The 19,406-nt window shown below is 43.3% G+C and overlaps 1 protein-coding gene across 5 annotated transcripts in view; it reads left to right on the top strand.

Annotated features, from left to right (window-relative positions):
- Window positions 1–14: 14 nt before the first annotated feature.
- RAPGEF6 (Rap guanine nucleotide exchange factor 6) overlaps window positions 15–19,406 on the top strand; it is a 181,531-nt gene continuing 162,139 nt past the window's right edge. For 2 of the 5 annotated variants that reach the window (XM_079773198.1, XM_079773199.1), the window contains exons 1-3: window positions 20–2,944; window positions 16,278–16,348; window positions 18,229–18,285. In XM_079773198.1, the coding sequence (XP_079629324.1) occupies window positions 2,876–2,944; window positions 16,278–16,348; window positions 18,229–18,285 (197 nt within the window). In that variant the 5' untranslated portion in view covers window positions 20–2,875. Of the gene's footprint in view, window positions 2,945–16,277; window positions 16,349–18,228; window positions 18,286–19,406 lie in introns of all 5 variants that reach the window. The other 3 variants (XM_079773201.1, XM_079773202.1, XM_079773200.1) reach the window with 3 other exon arrangements.

Below are 19,406 nucleotides of genomic sequence, written 5' to 3'. Positions count from 1 at the left end.
AGGCTCATATGCGTGCACACAAGACCTTTGGTTGATCTCTCCCCCCTCCCCCCACCCTCCCCTATCCTCCCTCTGAGGCCCGATAGTCCGATCGATGCCTCCTTGTTTCTGGTTCTGTTCTTGTTCATCAGTCTATGTTGTTCATCATTTCCCCTAGATGAGCGAAATCATGTGTCACTAGAGATATACTTATAGGAATTGAATGTGCGAGGAGCAATAGTAGTTATGCTGACAGGCAAATGAATCAGTCTGTAGTGAGTTTCTTTCTGGACCAACAGTTCTTTTGAGACCCAATATCAATGTCCACCAGTTCCTTATGAGTACATGTCGGCACTGACCCCTCAGCTCTGGATGGTGGACAAATGGTGGTAATGCAGGTCCGACTCCCTCTGGTTTGGTCTCGGCCGGACCCAGGGGCACGGCTTCACCCGGATCCAGGGGCCCACGGCCTCACCCGGACCCGGGACCCAGCCTCACACGGATCCAGGGGCCCACGGCCTCACCCGGACCCGGGACCCAGCCTCACCTGGATCCAGGGGCACACGGCCTCGCCCAGACCCAGGATTCAGCTTCCCAGGGTTTCGCCCGGAACTGTGGTTCAGTGCAGTCGGAGCTGGGGTTCAGCACAATCTGGCGCTTTTATCTCCTTCCCGCCAGAGAACGCCAGCCAGGCCGTCAGCCGCCCCTTCCTCTCCGGCTCCGTCTTCCCCGCACACGTGCGGGCTCGTGTCTCCGCCCGTGTCTCCATACCTCAAGCTTTTATGGCTTCTCTGATTTTCCTTGTGGTTTTCTCTTTCCCTCTAGTAGTGGGCATTTCAGTCAGCCAGCTTTCCTGTGGTTCTGGATGATGTCTGTTTTGACTTTTAGTTGTGTTTTTGAAATTGTTGTGCCAGGCTGTAGGTTAGGTGTTTAACCTATGCCGCCATCTTGGTTTCTCCCATTTTATTTTTTAATTTGATATTTTAGAGAAAGGGGAAAGGAGATAGAAACACTGATATGAGAAACATTGATTGGTTTCCTCCCGCATGGGTAACCTGGGTATGTGCCCTGACCCAAATAGAAATAGAAACCATGACCCTTTAGTGCTTGGGAGGAAGCTCCAACCAACTGAGCCACACCGGCCAGCGCTACTATTTTAGAGGTAAACTGATGTTCAGCGATAACTTCACTGGAGTCTTTTACTAGAAATGACGTATTAAAGACACAAATTCTGGTGTTTGTCCCTGAAGTCTAAGCTAATGATCATCATGCTTTATTTCTTTTTTCCTCTTTCAAATATTGTTGTGGCTCTGGAAACTGATTCATGAGAATGGAAAGGGTAACCTTTATGATCTTAGGCAGACCTTTGAGAGGATATATTTACACACATACACACACACAAAATGTTGAAAATGGGTCTTCAATTCTTCATGATCTTTCCAAAATAACTTGCTTTCCAGAATGTCTGAGCCACAACCACTCTTAAGATTTTTGTCCAATACTCAAAAAAGAAATGTGCTAATATTATGTTGTAAACTTAGTTTGAGCAAGCCTAACGACCAACGGAAAACAAAACCCTTATCAACATCAGCCATTATCGGGTCTTAGAAACGTAAATGTTGCAGCCTGAACTCTAATTCTGACCATCCCATTAAAAAATTACCGTGAATAACGTCATGATCATAAATTGAGCTGTGGTAATTGCTGTGAGCAATAGTAAGATGTACCTAGATGTGATACACAGCCCTCGGGGAGCTTAAAATTCAATGGAAAGGACATACCTATGGTGGCTCCAAAGTAAGCAATTAGTGACCAGTGCGGCCCATCTGCATTAATGAGATAGGGGTGCAAAGGACTGGTCCAGAAGGATGGATTTGGAAATAACGTCAGTGATCTTATGGTGGAAACAGCCTTTGCAGGTGTCTGGCTGCCCTGATAGTGGTCTGTTTTTCTTATCAATGGATCAGTTTGTTGGGAAACTTGTATGCAAAATGTAGTACAAAAGCACTCACTTGAGTCCAGGCAACACGAAGCCCTGCTGCCTAATGAAGGTGTTGGAGGGATGGAGGTCTGCCCTGGACCCTGGTTATGTGAACGCTGTCAGACTGGCTTTGCCAACCAGCAGTAACTGCTGACAGCAGGCAGGGCGGTTGTCCACCCGCGAAGCTCTGATTTCTCTGCCCTGATCTCAGCATATCGGTCTTAGGACAAGTACTTGTTGGTGGGGCTCTTCCACAAATTAGTCAGAAGAAACGTCAATACGAAGCAGCACGAAATTGTTTGCCAAAAGGTGGCTCCGACTTCCGTACCTTCTGCAAGGGCGGGGCGTGGGGCTTGGGCTTGGCCACGCCCTGAGCTTCCGGATCTGGGTACAAACACAACTCCACCTAAAACGCCATCCCCACGGTTCGGCCTCAACGTGCTATTTTTGCTCGGTCCCTCACAGCGGGTATCCGGGCCCTCCACCGGAAGTCGGAGCAGCCCTAGCCTCACCTCTGAGGCGGATCCCGTGAGAGGTTTAGGTGAGGTCTCGCGACGTGTGTTTAAATCTCAGGAAGAAGAGTTGCAAGAGGGTTAACTGTACCGCCCCAGTTCTTACGTCACCGCGGAGTCACGCCCTTGGGCGCTCGTTTGTGTGCGCGCGTGCGCGCGCGCGGCGCATGCGCACTTGCCCTCCCTCCTCCTCCGAGCTAGCTTCTCTGGCCAGTCGCGCGTGGGCTGAGACCCTGGGCGGGTGTTGCGAAGGCTTGTTTGTTTGAGCCGGGTACCCGCCGCGGTCCGGAGTTTCTTCCTCGCAGGTGACGGGGTTCAGACCCCCTGCCTAGGGTGAATGGGCTGTCGCGTGCGCTGCTAAGGGCTGGCTGGGGAGCTCGGGGCCGGGGCCGGGGCCGCGACCATGAACTCACCCGTGGACCCCGGCGCTAGGCAAGCTCTGAAGAAGAAGCCGCCGGAGCGGACCCCGGAGGTAAGGCCGGCGGACCCGGCGCGCATTCCGCTGCCCTGCGGGCGGCATACCTCTGTCAGATCTGAAACCTGCGGCGACTGTCCCCTTGGAGGCTCACACCTGCTGCCGGAGCAGAGTATCTGTTCTCTGCGTCCCCCGACCCGGCCCTTCTCTCGGGCGGGTGACGACCACCTTTCCTGCTAGTCTTGCCGCCTTCCCCGCATACCCGTCCCTGCCGGTGACTTCCTAGTGTTTTCGATTAGAAAGCACCATTTACTAAATCCTTATTTTCTCAGGGTAAAACTGTAGGTTTCTGAGTAATATTACTCGTAGGTAGGTAGACTGAAAAACGAGATAGGAATTGTAAGTAAAGTGTAACAGCCATGTTATTAAGAGATAACATCTCTTTAAGGGTGCCTGAAATACTGTACAAGTGTTTTAAAAACGATAGTTTTCAAAATCGGTTTCAAACGTTGCATCCAGTCAGGTGATGAATTCTGGTGGAGGATGATGCATATTTAAAGATCAGTTCTGAAGGTCCTTTTTCACACTCATTGGGAAATTTTACAGTATTTTGTGCTTGGATTCAAACTTTCTGTATTGGGTTAGCTTAAATGATTTTAGTTTGACCTTAAGGCTAGTTTTCAAATACATAACTAAAACCTGTTAACCTTACAGAGTGCTTAGTTTTTTGTGTTTGTTTGTTTTTTTTGGCAGGTTTTCCTTGATTTGGAGAAGTTTCTGTAATAAGTGGTATATTTCCTAAATCAGAAAGCAAAAACTAAAAACAATGTGAAGGATTGTTGGATTGTCTTTTGTATAGTTGCAATAAATGAAATGAAAGCTTTGGTTAATTCTTCCTAAATCACTTTTGAGTTTTTCAGATTTATAGCGTTTTTCATAGTGGGTCTCAATAACTTTGGGCTGATCTTTTGTAACATAACATTCTTCAAGCCATAATTGTAGTTAGGATGAGTAGAACTTCGTTGTTGGAGATCCCAATCTGCATAGAAACAGGCAAAAAGACTGTCACTTTCCAGAGTTCTTTTTTGAAATCTGCTTTTATAATCCAATGTGCTTTAATTTCCCTATGATGATTCTTAAAGTAATTGTGAGCTAATTGAAAGCATTCACCTTGAACAGGTGAATCTGCCATAATTTTTATATTATTAGAAAATGTCATACAAGGCTTGCAATGTTTACTGTCAGTTTTTTAAATATTACTTATGATACATTCACATTTTAATGGGAACAGCCTATTTTCTCTTTTAAAAATACGTTTTTATTCAGAGAGGAAGGGAGAGGGAGAAGGATAAAAACATCAGTAATGAGAGAGAATTATTGATCACCTGCCTCCTCCATGCCCTCTGCTGGGGAACGAGCCCGCAACCTCGGCATTTGCCCTGATCTGAATCAAACTGTGACCATTAAGCCACACCAGCCTGGCTCCTACTTCTCTTTAATAGCGGAATTACCTAATTTGAAATTGCCTGTTTTTGAGCCTTACGAAATTTTCTAAACTGTTCACAAAATTATGTTGGCCATTATGTGCCTTTGTTAAGTACTTTATCTTGTTTTACTGGAAAAGCAGCCTGGTGTTTGCTCAGTCCCTCACAGCGGGTATCCGGGCCCTCCACCGGAAGTCGGAGCAGCCAAGCCTCACCTCGAAGGCAGATCCCGTGAGAAGATTTAGCATTTAAGGGAATACTAAACAACTGCCCACAATACACGGACTAAAGCCTTGACATCTAGCAGCATAGCTTGTTAACTGCTTAATTCATTGGAAGTGCTTTTAAAGGAGTATAGAATTTGGGGTACAAAAGTATGAATAAAGAAGTGGTTACCTCCCAGCCCGTGTGGCTCAGTGGTTGAGCATAGACCTATGAACCAGGAGGTCACAATTCAAACCAGGAGGTTACCACCCTGGCCGGTTTGGCTCAGTGGATAGAGTGTTGGCCTGCGGACTAAAGGGTCCCGGGTTTGATTCCGGTGAAGGGCACATGCCCAGGTTGTAGGCTCGGTCTCCAGTGGGGGGGCATGCAGGAAGCAGCCAATCAGTGATTTCATCATTGATGTTTCTCTCTCTCTCTCTCTCTCTCTCTCTCTCTCTCTCTCTCTCTCCCCCTCTCCCCCTCTCCCCCTCTCTCCCCCTCTCTCCCCCTCTCTCCCCCTCTCTCCCCCTCTCTCCCCCTCTCTCCCCCTTCATCTCTGAAATCAAAAATATTTTAAAACACAAAACAAAACACACCTGCCCTAATAGTACCTACATTCTAATAGAAGGGGAAGGGTAGAAGGCAGATAAATATAAACTAGAGGCCCCGTGCTCGGATTCGTGCACCAGTGGGGTTCCTCGGCTTGGCCTGTGAAGATCAGGCTGAAACTGGCTCGGTGCATGGATTCATCCAAGGCATGTCTGGCCAGTCTCGCCCAGTCCCGATGGGCCAGAGCATCTGCCCCCTGGTGGTCAGTGCGCATCATAGCGACTGGTCGAACGAACAGTTGGACACAGCATATTAGGCTTTTGTTATATAGGATACGTTACATATATGTTAGCTGATAATTGCTAATAAAGAACAGAATAAAGAGATTGGAAGCAAGGGGCAAAGGCTGGGTTGCAGTTTATTCTTTTAATTTTTATTATTTTTTTAATTTTTAAATATATTTTTATTGATTTCAGAGAGGAAGGGAGAGGGGAAGAGAGAAACATCAATGATGAGGGAGAATCATTGATCGGCTGCCTCCTGCACCCCCCCCCCCCCCCTACTGGGGATCAAACCCACAACCCGGGCATGTGCCCTTGACCGGAATCGAACCCTGGACCCTTTAGTCCACAGGCTGATGCTCTATCCACTGAGCCAAACTGGCTAGAGCTGGGTTGCAGTTTAAATAAGATGGTCAATATTGTGCTGGTACAGATAACTCTTAATTAAAGGCTTGATGCACATGATGGAGTTAGCCATGGGGCTATCTGGGGTAAGAGCTTTCCAAGTAGACTAGTTATTGCAGAGGCCCTAAGATAAGAACATGTCTGGTGCATTCAAGGCATAGCAAGGAGCTCTGGGTATAAAGGTGAGAGTAGTGAATAAGGGTGAGAGTAGTAAGAGATGAAGTCAGAGAGGTGATGGTGGTGGTATAGGATGAAACATATCATGTAGGACTTTCTAAATCATTGTAAATTCTTTGACTTTTATTTTGAGTGAGAGGGGATTGCCAAAAGTTTTGAAGCAGAAAAGTAACATTATCCTACTTTTTAAAAATTCCCCTGGCTACTTGCTGGTTTGAGTCTAGACTGTATGGGAGCAAGGGTAGAAAGAAGCAGGAGCATGTAAGATGCTATCACATTGCAGGGAAGAGATGATCATAACTCAGATTTAAGTAATAATAATGCAGGTGGTGAGAAGTAATCAATTATGGAAATATTTTGACAATTGCGCTAACATAATTTGCTCATGGATTGGATATGTGATTTGAGGGAAAGTGAAGAATTGAGCATGGTTTCAGTGTTTTGGGCCTGAATAACTGGCGTATTGGAATTACCATCAAAGAGAGTTGGAACTGCCATCAGATGGATGGGGAAAGCTGCAGAAGGAGTAGGGGTTGGGGGTATTCAGAAATTCAGTTTTGAACATGCCATTTTTGAAATGTCTATTAGAATTGTTGAGGAAGGAGTTGCATATATAAATTTCTATTTCGAGAGAGAGTGCTTTACTGAAGATAGAAATATTATAGTAATTAGCCTAAAGATATTAAAGTCATGAGGCTAACTGAAATTGCCAAGGTAGTGAGTGTACATAGAGAATAGAAGAGGACCAAAGACAGTGCTGGGGCACTTGATCATTATCCTATACTAGAGGCCCGGTGCACGAAATTCATGCACGGTGGGGGGAGGTCCCCTCAGCCCAGCCTGCACCCTCTCCAATCTGGGACCCCTTGGGGGACATCCCTGTCACAATCCAGGACCACTGGCTCCTAACTGCTCACCTGCCTGCCTTCCTGATTGCCCCTAACTGCCCCCCCCCCCCCCCGCCAGCCTGATCACCCCTAACCACAACTGCCTGCCTGCCTGATCGCCCCTAACTGCCCCCCCCGCTGGCCTGGTCACTGCCAACTGCCCCCCCCTGCCGGCCTGGTCACCCCCAACTGCCCCCCCCACCCCCTGCTGGCCTGGTCACCCCTCACTGTCCCCCCCGCTGGCCTGGTCACCCCCAACTGGCCCCCCTCCCGGCCTGGTTGCCCCCAACTGCCCCCACTGCCAGCCTGGTCGCCCCCAACTGCCCCCTTCTGCCTGCCTGGTCACCCCACGCAGCCTGCTGTTCAGTCGTTTTGTTGTCCCTCACTATCCCCCCTGCCAGCCTGGTCACCCCACGCAGCCTGCCATTCAGTCATTTGGTCGTCCCTCACTAACCCCTCTGCTGGCCTGGTTGCCCCATGCAGCCTGCTGTTCAGTCATTTGGTCATCCCTCACTAACCCTCCTGCTGGCCTTGTCGCCCCATGCAGCCTGCTGTTCAGTCGTCCGCTGGTTGTTTTGGTTGTGATGGCCCCTGCCTTTTTATATATTAGGATACTAAAAGCCTAATATGCAAACCAACCGAACAGCGGAACGACAGGTGAAATGACTGGTCGCTATGACGTGCACTGACCAACAGTGGGTAGACGCTCAACACAGGAACTGCCCGCAGGCCCCAGGCCAGCCAAGGCGGGTGCCAGCGGGGGCCCCCTGATTGCCCCGCAGAGGGAGGTGACCTGCAGTGGGGGGTGGGGCTGGCCGGTGGTGGCAGGGGTCAGGGCCAGGGAGTGGGTGGCGCCAGGCCGGCCAAGGTGGATGCCATCAGGGGCCCCCCGATTGCCCCGCCGATTGGCCCTGATCGCCAGCCAGGCCTAGGGACCCTACCCGTGCACGAATTTCATGCACCAGGCCTCTAGTAAAGGAGAAAAGAGTAGAAACCTACAAAGAACAACGGACGGAAGCCAACGGTGCAGTAGAAGAAAAACCAAGAGAGAGAGAGATAGTGTCCTTGGAAGCTAAGCAAATAAAGTGTATAATAGATGGGCATACAGTTTCTTCATTTATTTTATTGTTCCTTGAATACCTATCAGGTGCAAAGAATTATGAAAAAAATATACAAGTAGATAAGAATCAGTGTTTTAAAATCTTGTAATTAGGTGTTTGTATCACATCATTAATGAGTAAAGAACTCTTCTTTTTTGTGGGGGGGGACAAAATTAATGGTTCCTTTATTTTGAGCCATCTGTTGTCCTTATGTGAAACTATCAACTCAAGCATAATTCTAGTAAGCTAGATGCTGAGTGTAGAAACACGTTGTAAAGTATGCCATTTAGAGCTGTGCTCTAACTCAGTTTTTACTTTCCTGGTAAAAGTAAAAACTTTTACTTTTCTCCTACTTGCAGCTTCAGCCTCCACAGCACATTGCCTTTCTTGAGCTAGCTCTGTGATTTCCTTTTCCACTTAGCAAAGTTTTTTGTTGTTTTTTTTTAGTGGAAAAGTTTAGACTTAAATACTCTGTGGGAAGTTTAGGGCTCTAAAACAACAAAAACTGTTAAGGTATTCATTCAAAACTGAGACCTCGCCAAAACCGGTTTAGCTCAGTGGATAGAGCGTCGGCCTGTGAACTGAAAGGTCCCAGGTTCGATTCCGGTCAAGGGCATGTATCTTGGTTACGGGCACATCCCCCATGGGGGGTGTGCAGGAGGCAGCTGATCGATGTTTCTCATCGATGTTTCTGGCTCTCTATCCCTCTCCCTTCCTCTCTGTAAAAAAATCAATAAAATATATTTTTAAAAAAACAAAAAAAACTGAGACCTCAACTCAATCAAAATTCAACACTGTTCTTTTTCTATACACCCTTTTTCCCCAATCAGAGTGAGCTCCTTATCACTCTCTTGTGGTTTAGTTCCCTTTCTGAGTGCTTAATACCATGTTTTACACATATTAAATGATCAATAAATATGTTAAACAAGCTCAGCCAGGTGTCTCAGTAGTTGAGCATTGACCCATGAACCTAGAGTTCCCTGGTTCAATTTCCAGTAAGGGCACATGCCCAGGTTGTGGGCTCGATCCCCAGTAGGGGGCCTGCAGGAGGTAGCTGATAGATATTTCTCTTTTCAATGTTTCTCTCCACCCCTCTCCCTTCCTCTCTCAAATCAATAAAAACATATTTTTTTAAAAGAAATATGTTAAAACAAAATTTAGAACTAATTTTGTAAACTGCTTACGTTAAAAAGAGACTACTTTTTATTCATTAGGACTGCTGATCACCTATACTATATGCTGCATATGTTGACAGACTCCGCTATACTGCTAGCTGCCAAAGTGGATTCTGTGCAGTTCTTGCTCCTCGGAATCACAAGATTCAAAGTCTGGAATGGGTGTGTCTGATTGGCAGCACTTGCATCATTTGCCCAAGTCCTACTTTTACAAAAGTTGGAAAAATGAAAATCTGCTGTTTTTAGCTTCCACTAAAACCCATAAGCTGAGTTATTCTCCAAAGAGGAGTTTATTTGTGGCTTGACTTTCTTGGTAGATATTTTTTTTACCATATTGCACTAGGAGTTTAGTATATATAGCCTCGGGGCCACATTAGCCTACCAGCTATTATATATATATATATTTTTTTTGGAATGCAGCCATACCCATTCATTTACCTACCTTTTATTTATTTAGAAAAAAAAGTAATATTATTTAACAGTTTTCTGACAAATATTTTCACATAACAAAAGTGTTTTTTTTTTAAATATATTTCTTTATTGATTTCAGAGAGGAAGGGAGGAGAGAGCGATAGAAACATCAATGATAAGAGAGAATCATTGATGGGCTGCCTCCTGCACAGCCCCCACTGGGGATCAAGCCCGCATGTGCCCTCGGCTGGAAACGAACCTGGGTCCCTTCGGTCCGCAGGCTGATGCTCTATCCACTGAGCCAAGCCGGCTAGGGCACATAACAAAAGTTTTTATATCACCATATTACTTATATATATATATATCCAAAAGTGAACAAGAACAAAAAAATCAAAAGATGCCCTTTCAAAAAAAATAAGAGTGAAATGTCTCTCTTTTTTTTTTTTCTTTCAGGAACCTGAAACAAGTTCCTCTCTTAATATACAAAGTCCATACACTATTTATAATAAAACTGCCCTCTGAAATCAGAGAAGCAATGAGAGAATATAAAGGCAGTTATTTTTCAGGAAAACAAAAACAGCCCAGCTCTATGTTACAATGAAAAAGAGACCCATTTATTAATAAAATGAACGCAATACTGGTCTGAAGTGCTCACAGGGAGGTAAAAGTGCTAACGCTCTCTCTGTAATGGGAACGAGTGCTTATATTTCTAAAATATACTGTTCAGCTACATAGAGGCCCATATATATAAATATATGGACATATGCACTTAAATAGAGAACATATAAATAACTTCAGAGGGGAAATTCACATGAAGAGAAAACTTTCCATCTTCGTAATGCTTCAGGAAGGACAAGACGCCCCCACACATGTGGGCTTGGTGTGGGACATGTTAAATGTGATATTTACCTACTTTTTAAAGGGTTGTTTTCATGCTACAAAGGCAAAGTTAATAGTTGTTGCAAAAACCATATAGCCCCCTCCCCCAAAACCTAGAATATATACTATCTGGCCTTTATAGAAAACATTTGCCAACCTCTGATAGGAATAATGCTAATACTTCTTTCTATTCAAGCCCATGCAGTTACCACTTATAGATGCTGTTGGAGAATATTGTTCATATGGACAGATTATTCCTCTAAAGCAGGGGTCCTCAGACTTTTTAAACAGGGGGCCAGTTCACTGTCCCTCAGACCGTTGGAGGGCCGGACTATAGTTAAAAAAAACTATGAACAAATTCCTATGCACACTGCACATATCTTATTTTGAAGTAAAAAAACAAAACGGCAAAAACACCTGCATGTGGCCCGCGGGCCGTAGTTTGAGGACACCTGCTCTAAAGTAAGGAGATTGAAGGCAAACAAAGGGGCAAACTTTCAGATATTTGAAGAAGGGCTTTTAGAATCTAACATTGATAAACTTGTCAGTCTCTCTTTAAGACAGAACTGAAGAACCACATATCTATTTTATAACTTTAGAATTATATTCTCGCTTGGACTTTATAATTGAAATGTGAATTTATAATTCTTTGTCAGCTAATCATGGCATCATCAATGGTGTATCAAAGATGTCTTCTGACTTGAGAACAGAGTAAATAATCCTATATAATAAAAAACTAATATGCTAAGTGCCTGACCGTTCGTTCGACTGTTCGACCAGTCGCTATGATGTGCACTGACCACCAGGGGGCAGACACTCTGGCCGATAGGTGAGCTTGCTGCTGGGGTTTGGCCAATCGGGACTGAGCGAGACGGGCCGGACACGCCCTGGAGCCCTCCTGTGGTCCCTCCCCAGCTGGCAAACCTCCCACTGCCCTCCCCGGCCCGGATTGTGCACCAGTGGGGTCCCTCCACCTGGCCTGAGCCCTTTCGCAATCTGGCAATCTGGGCTGAGGGTCCTTCCCCCCCCCCCCAGTGCACAGATTTTGTGCACTGGGTCTCTAGTATATTATAAACCCCACAATTAAGTTATCTTTGTTGTTTTAAACAGTTATCTTTTAAATAGGAAAAAAATTCATATTTACCCATAATTACCATTTTCAGTTTTCTTCATTCCTTTGTGTAGATCCAGATTTCCATCTGGTATTGTTTTCCTCCTTTATGAAGTACTTTTAACTTTTTTTTAATATGGCAGGTCTGCTGGTGATGAATTCATTCAGCCTTTGTATATGTGAAAAATATATTTTAAATTTATCATTGTTGAAAGTATTGCAGATGTCCCCCCTACACCCCCACTGACCCCTTCCACCCTGCTCCTGTCCCCTCTGCAGGCCTTCCCTGCATTATTGTCTGTCCATGGGCTATGCATATATACATGTAAATTCATTGGTTAATCTCTTCCCACCCTCCCTCCCTTTCCTCTGAAATATGTCTGTTGCTTGCTTCAATGGCTCTGGATTTTTTTGTTCATCAGTTTATTTTGTTCATTAGATTTCACATATAAGTGAGATCGTGTATTAATTGTCTTTCTCTGACGGACTTATTTTGCTTAGCATAATACTCTCCAGGTCTCTCCATGCTGTCTCAAAGGCTAACATCCTTCTTTTTTCAGCTGCCTAGTATTCCGTTGTGTAAATGTAGCACAGTTTTTTAATCCATTCATCTACTGATTGGGCTGTTTCCAGACCTTAGTTATTGCAGATAAAGCTGCTATGAACATAGGTGTGCATACTTTTTTTCTCATTGGTGTTTCTGGCTTCTTAGGATATAGTCCTAGAAGTAGGATCACTGGGTCAAATGGCAATTACATTTTTAATTTTTTGCTGAAACTCCATACTGTTTTCCATAGTGTTTGTACCAGTCTGCATACCTTACAACAGTGTAGTAGTTTTCCTTTTTCTCCACATCCTTGCCAGCACTTGTTGTTTGTTGATTTATTGATGATAGCCATTCTGGTATGTGTGAGGTGGTAACTCATTGTCACTTTAATTTGCATCTCTCTAATGATTAGTCACTTTGAGCATTTTTTCATATGTCTCTTGGTCATTTTTATGTCCTCTTTGGAGAAGTGTGTATTCAGGTCTTCTGCCCATTTTTTGTATTTATATATTTATATTTATATATATTTATATAACTAGAGGCCCAGTGCACGAAATTCGTGCACGGAGGGGGGTTGTCCCTCAGCCCAGCCTGTACCCTCTCCAATCTGGGACCCCTTGAGGGATGTCCGACTGCCCGTCGGACAGGGCAGTCGGACATCCCTCTCACAATCCAGGACTGCTGGCTCCCAACCACTTGCCTGCCTGCCTTCCTGATTGCCCCTAACCGCTTCTGCCTGCCAGCCTGATCACCCCCTAACCACTCTGCTGCCAGCCTGTTTGCCCCCAACTTCCCTCCTCTGCCGGCCTGGTTACCCCTAACTGCCCTCTCCTGCAGGGTTGATCACCTCCAACTGCCCTCCCTTGCAGGCCTGGTGCTTCTCAACTGCCCTCCCTTGCAGGCCGGGTGCCTCCCAACTGCCCTCTCCTGCTGACCATATTGTGGTGGCCATCTTGTGTCCACATGGGGGCAGGATCTTTGACCACATGGGGGCAGCTATATTGTGTGTTGCAGTGATGATCAATCTGAATAGTACTCTTTTATTAGATAGGATAGAGGCCTGGTACAGGGGTGGAGGCCAGCTGGTTTGCCCTGAAGGGCATCCCGGATCAGGTGGGGGTTCCCTTGGGGTGTGGGCGGCCTGAGCGAGGGGCCTGTGGTGGTTTGCAGGCGGGCCACGCCCCCTGGCAATGCAAGCGGAGGCCCTGGTATCTGGAATTTATTTTCCTTCTACAATTGAAACTTTGTAGCCTGGAGCAGAGCCAAGCCTGCTGTTCCCACCGAGGCTAGTAGCCATTTGTGTTGGGGTTATAATTGAAACTTTGTTGCCTTAAGCGGGTGGGCCCGGCCAGGGTGTGCAGAAAGCTTTGCTTCCCCTGTTGCCGGCGGCAACCCTGGCCTGCTCTCTCAAGCTCCATTCTGCCGCCATTTGTTTGAATTTGTTTACCTTCTGTAATTGAAACTTTGTAGCTTGAGTGGAGGCTTAGGCCTGGCAAGGGCAGGCGGAAAGCTTGGCTTCCTCTGTTACCTAGGAAACCTTGCTCTCTGTGGCTGTAGCCATCTTGGTTTGGGTTAATTTGCATGCTCGCTCTGATTGGATGGTGGGTGTGGCTTGTGGGTGTGTCGGGGGTATGGTCAATTTGCATATTTGTCTATTATTAGATAGGATGGTACAAAATGGCTGGGGAATGGCCATGGAGGGAGGGAAGAGGCTGGCCTGTGGAGTTTCTGTGATAGCCAATGGGAGAGAAGGAGAGTGTCAGGCCCTTGCAGTCTGGCCCTCCCCATCTGGGCAAGCAACACTCAGTTTGAAGAGTTTGGGGTGAGGGTGGGGCTCAAGGGCACAGGCCCTAGCTGAGGCAGGGCAGGCAGAGTGCCTGGCTAGATGGCAGGCAGTGGCTCCTGGACACAGAGGCTTGGGTCCTGGGCCTGGGAGGGGTTGGGGAGGCAGGAGCCTGCAGCCAGCCCCAGAGGAAGCTCTGGGCCCGGCTGACAGTGGACTTGAGCACAGCACCAAACTGGGGGAGTCCCTTTGTATGACAGCTGCCGAGGTGGGGCCCGGCCCTGCAGGTTGGGGCTGAGCAGAGGCCCTCTGCCCATTTTTTAATTGGATTGTTTGTCTTCCTTTTGTTGAGTTGTATGAGTACTTCATATATTTTGGAAATTGACCCTTTTTCAGATGTATCATTGGCAAGTATGTTTTCCCATACTGTGGGTTCCCTTTTCATTTTGATGCTGGTTTCTTTCTGATGGTTCTTTCCCTAATTTCGGATATTTTTTCACATGCATGAGATGATCAGTACTCAACTTAAGACTCAAAGGAGACCCTCTATAGGTTTCCAGAACATACTTTGTCTCTATGTAGCTCTCTCTCTCTCTCTCTCTCTCTCTCTCTCTCTCTCTCTCTCTCTCTGTCTCTCCTGCTCTCCGAACTCAAGCCACCTTTTGCTCCCCAGACTGCCAGCTTCTCTCCTCAAGATACTATAAGACAAGTGGTACCACTGGTAAGGTGTGATAATCCTGTAAATTCACTCATTTGTTTCCCCTCAAACTGTCTTTTGTTTCCTGAGGTCTTATCTCTTGAAAAATGTTTCATATATTTGTTTTGATTTTTAGCTGTTTTAGGTGGAGGATAAATTCAATCCCTCTTATTACATCTTGACCTAAAGCTGAAGTCCCAAGTATTTTTCTTTTACTTTGGAGAGGATGTCCTAACCACTTCACCCCCTGAAAACATTAAAGGGATGGAGAATGGGGTGGGTGGGGCTGGAAGAGATTAACCAAAGAATTTCTATGCTTATATCCATAACCCATGGACAGACAATAAATATTGCAGTGAAGGCCTGGGGAGGGGGCGAGAGCAGGGTGGAGGGGATCAATGGGGGAAAAAAGGGGGGTTATCTGTAATACTTTCAACAATAAAGATAAGTTAAAAAAAATACAAAAGAACATTACAGTGGCAGGTCTTTTAGTCCTCATAGTTTATCTCCCACTTTCTGAATGTGTTACCAAGGACTCTTAAGGTATCAGCCACCTCTTGCCTATTCTCTTATTCATTTTATCCAGTCAGCAAGAGATCATCTATGTAATGGGTTAGGAGATCTGTATGTCTTCAGATTATTTTATAACGGAGAGTAAGATAGTTAAAATAGCCCTAAGGCAAAATTATAAGTTAATATTGTTCCACGTGAGTAAATTAATACTGCCCCACATGAATACAAACCGTTTCTGAACCTTTTTGTAATTGGAATGGAAAATATCTTCACCACATCAATACCTGAAGCTTAACTAATCAGTTGTAACAACAGTATTATATCTGGGACTGCAGCTATGACCAGGGCTAGGATTTGGTTAAATCTGTGGCAGTCTACAGTCATTTTGTAGGGTTCATCTGCTTTCTTCATCACCCTTGCTTAATTTAAGTCTTTACTGATGGCACTAGTTTGCTATCCTTTTCTTTTCTGGAAACAGTATTGTCTTTTTTTCTTTAAATCCTCACCCAAGGATTTCTGTCGTCTGATAATTCTCTTGTGTACCAAAGCAGGCAAGCAGTGTTTGGGAGCAGTCTGCCTTGGTATTAAGGCATTATTCTTTATAAGAGAATAAGGAGGTACATTTTATGTATATAATTTAAACTGGATATAATCACTGTGCTAGAGAAAGGTTCCCCACCTCTTTAATAGAGTGAACAATAGGATTGTCTCACTGGATGTCTTATTTAGTAGTACATTAATATCACTTTGAGTACCTTTAGAAAAATATTTTTTAGAAAGTAATATTTTAAGAGGAATATTGACAAACTGGGTTATCTTCAGAGGTCAGCCAGGATGCTTAAATATTTGGAACCTGCAAGTACTGAGACTATATAATCTGGAGGGGGGAAAAACTTTTCAAATATTTGGAGGTCACTGAAGAAGAAAGGTTATATCTGTTTAGAAATGAAATAGACTTTCATAAGAAATAGTGGGATTTTAATTTCTGGCATTAATTGTGTATAGGCCATCAGCCATACTGGGGGGAGTTGAGGGAGTTTTTTTCAGATCTCTTATAATTCAGAGATTTTATGATTCTCCTAGATCACCGTTCTAAGTGGTTGTTTGCTTATAATCATAATTGTTGGGGTATCATTATATTTTTAAAAGTATATTTGAAATAATCTAAAATAATTTCTATTCTTTAGGATTTAAACACTATTTATTCTTATCTTCATGGAATGGAAATATTATCAAACCTCAGAGAACATCAGCTTAGGTAAGTGTGATGCTGCGTTTAAGAGGCTGTGCTATGGAGTTATTCAAATGAGTTTAGGTAGATAATTGCAGGGCCCAATTCTTTTTAAGGACTTTTTATAGAATGAGCATAAGGAATTTGTGTTTTTCATACCAGTTTTTCTTAGCCATGGGAATCCATATAACTTTTGACTCCCCCAAAATCTAACTACTAATAGCCTATTGTTGATCAGAAATCTTACTGATAACATAAGCAGTCGATTAACACATTTTAATATATTTTTAATTGATTTTTTTTTTTAAGAGAGGGGAAGGCAGGGCTGGGGCAGAGAGAGAGAGAGAGAGAGAGAAAGAGAGAGAAACATCAACTGGTTGTCTCCCATACTTGGCCTTAACGGGATTGAACCCACAACCTAGGTATGTGCCCTGACCGAAAATCGTACCTGCAACCTTTCAGGAGCACAGGACCATGCTTCAACCAACTAAGCCACACTGGCCAGGGCTAACACATATTTTATATGTTATATGTGCTATATACTGTATTTTTACAATGAAGTAAGCTAGAGAAAAAATGTTATTAATAAAATCATGAAGAAGAGAAATATATTTATAGTACTTACTGAAAAAAGTCGGCATATATGTGGACCTGCTCAGTTCAAACTCATGTTGTTCAAGGGTCAACTGTAACTATGTAAAGCAAAGCACAGCACTGTGCTAGCATGTGAAAATAAAACTTTTTTGTTTTGTTTTGTTTTTGTAGTTCATATTGATATTTACTATGTCAGATGCTTAAAATTGGCATGGCATGATGTAGAGTTGTATGTATTTAAGTGGAAGGAACAGGATTCTTGATTTGGTATAAGCTCTTGTGGACAAGATCCATAAACTTTCTAAACCTCATTTTCCTATTGTAAAATGAGCTTTCTCTCCTTCTACCTAATGTCATTGAGATTACACAGGGTGTGGCAAAAGTAGGTTTACAGTTGTAAATATGCAAAACAGTTTATTTTTATATTATTATTATTATTAAGTATTGTATTATTTTTCATACAAACAACTATAAACTACTTTTGCTCCACCCTGAATTTGTAAAAACAGTTTTGTGTGCTATTAACTGTTATTTTAACTTTGCATAACATTTTAATTGAAATGTGTTTGCCTTCCATGGCCAGGTTATCCATCTCTTTTTCTGGCTGTTTTTTTTTTTTTTTTTTTTTTTAATGTTTTTATTGACTTAAGAGAGGGGAAGGGAGAGAGGGATAGAAACATCAATGATGAGAGAGAATCATTGATCTGCTGCCTCCTGCACGACCCCTACTGGGGATCAAGCCTGCAACCCCGGGCATGTGCCCTGACTGGGAATCGAACCGTGACCTCCTGGTTCGTAGGTTGACCGACACTCAACCACTGAGCCACACCGGTCTGGCTGTTCCTTAAGTTTTGGGTTATGAACCAGATTGCTAATTAATTCTTTGGAATTTATTATTTTCTGTTTCCTTTACAACAATTCAGGTGTTAGTATGTATCAAATAAGAAAGAAGAAAACTGAAAATTAGAACATTTAGTAATAATAAGCATATTTTTTAAATGAACGTAAATTTATATAGTTATTCAACAGAATTTGTGTGTGTGTGTTTGCATCTGTCAGTAACTGTTCTTCACACAAGGATTCAGTGTGAATTGACAGGTTATAGGATGTACATAAAGAGTATTATACTTGTTGCCACTTAATATCTAATTGTTTTTTAAAATGTTGCATTTAATGTATATATTTCTAAACCATTATAGTTTAGTGAAAAATGTAGTGGTAGATCTGATCATTTTCTGTTGAGGTGATTATAACAGAATTTTTTAAACAAAATTTATGATAAAAATCTTTAAAATTTTTACTTTTCAAAATAGATTAATGTCTGCAAGAGCACGTTATGAGAGATACAGTGGCAATCAAATTCTTTTTTGGTAAGTACTTTCATAATTAGCTTAAATTAATTGCTTTAATGTTTAAATTTTTACTTTTAGCATTGAAATTCTGGAACAATTTCTGTAGAACAGATTGAAATATATTCACAAACTATGAAATGTAACAGGTATCGAATGTACAAAAGGTGTACAGTGTGGCAGTGGTTAATAATATAGACACCTGAATTGGGGGACATCTGTAATACTGTCAACAATAAAATAAAATACACACACACACACGTGTAATTTCTACCTATGTGAACATGCAAAATATGCCAGGGCTCAAGAAGGGTCTAGTAAGTTTTCTTGGAAAGGTAATCTAGTTCTAATTTCTATCGCTGTCTATTATTTTTGCTTCTTTTGAATGTCATACAGATAAAATCTTTCGTCAGGCTTTTTTTTTTATTTTAACTTCACAAATGTCTGTATTTCTTCCATGTTTTTGCACTCATTCTTTTTTTGTTGTAGTTAATCCTCACCCAAGGATATTTTTCCCCATTGATTTTTAGAGAGAGGGGAAGGGAATTAGGGAAGGAGAGAGAGAGAGAAAAAAAAAACATCGATGTGTCTCACATCAATTGGTTGCCTCCTGCACACACTCTGACCAGGGCTGAAGATCGAACCTGAAACCTAGGTTCGTGCCCTTGACTAGGAATCTAACCTGCGACCCTTTGTTGCTGAGGTTGATGCTCTAACCACTGAGTAGCGCTGGCCAGGGCTGCACTCATTCTTTTTCACTGCTTTATGGTATCTTGTGTAAAAATAACACAATCTGTTTATCCTGTTAATATATATTTAGGTTGTTCCCAGTTTTTTATTATCATGAATAATAGTTTCTTTGAACATTTTGTTCATATCTTTTTATGCCCTTATTTACTCATTCCTGTTGGTCATATTCTTAGGAATAGAAATATTGGAACGTCACATGCTCAAATTTAGGAGATTCTAACAGAATCTAACATGCATTTCATTTTGTTATCTCATTGTGATTTTATTTTACATTTCCCTGCTTAATGATGATGAATAATTTTCATATTTTTATGGGCTATTTGGATAGCTCTTTCTGAAATTCTGTTTCAAGTTTTACCATATTTTAATTGGGTTGTATGTCTTATTTCTAT

The sequence above is a fragment of the Cnephaeus nilssonii genome, assembly GCF_951640355.1.
Source record: "Cnephaeus nilssonii genome assembly, chromosome: 5".
In the NCBI taxonomy this organism is placed as follows: Eukaryota; Metazoa; Chordata; class Mammalia; order Chiroptera; family Vespertilionidae; genus Cnephaeus; species Cnephaeus nilssonii.
Note: the sequence above shows the minus strand (reverse complement) of the source record. Positions and strands in the feature narration are given on the sequence as shown.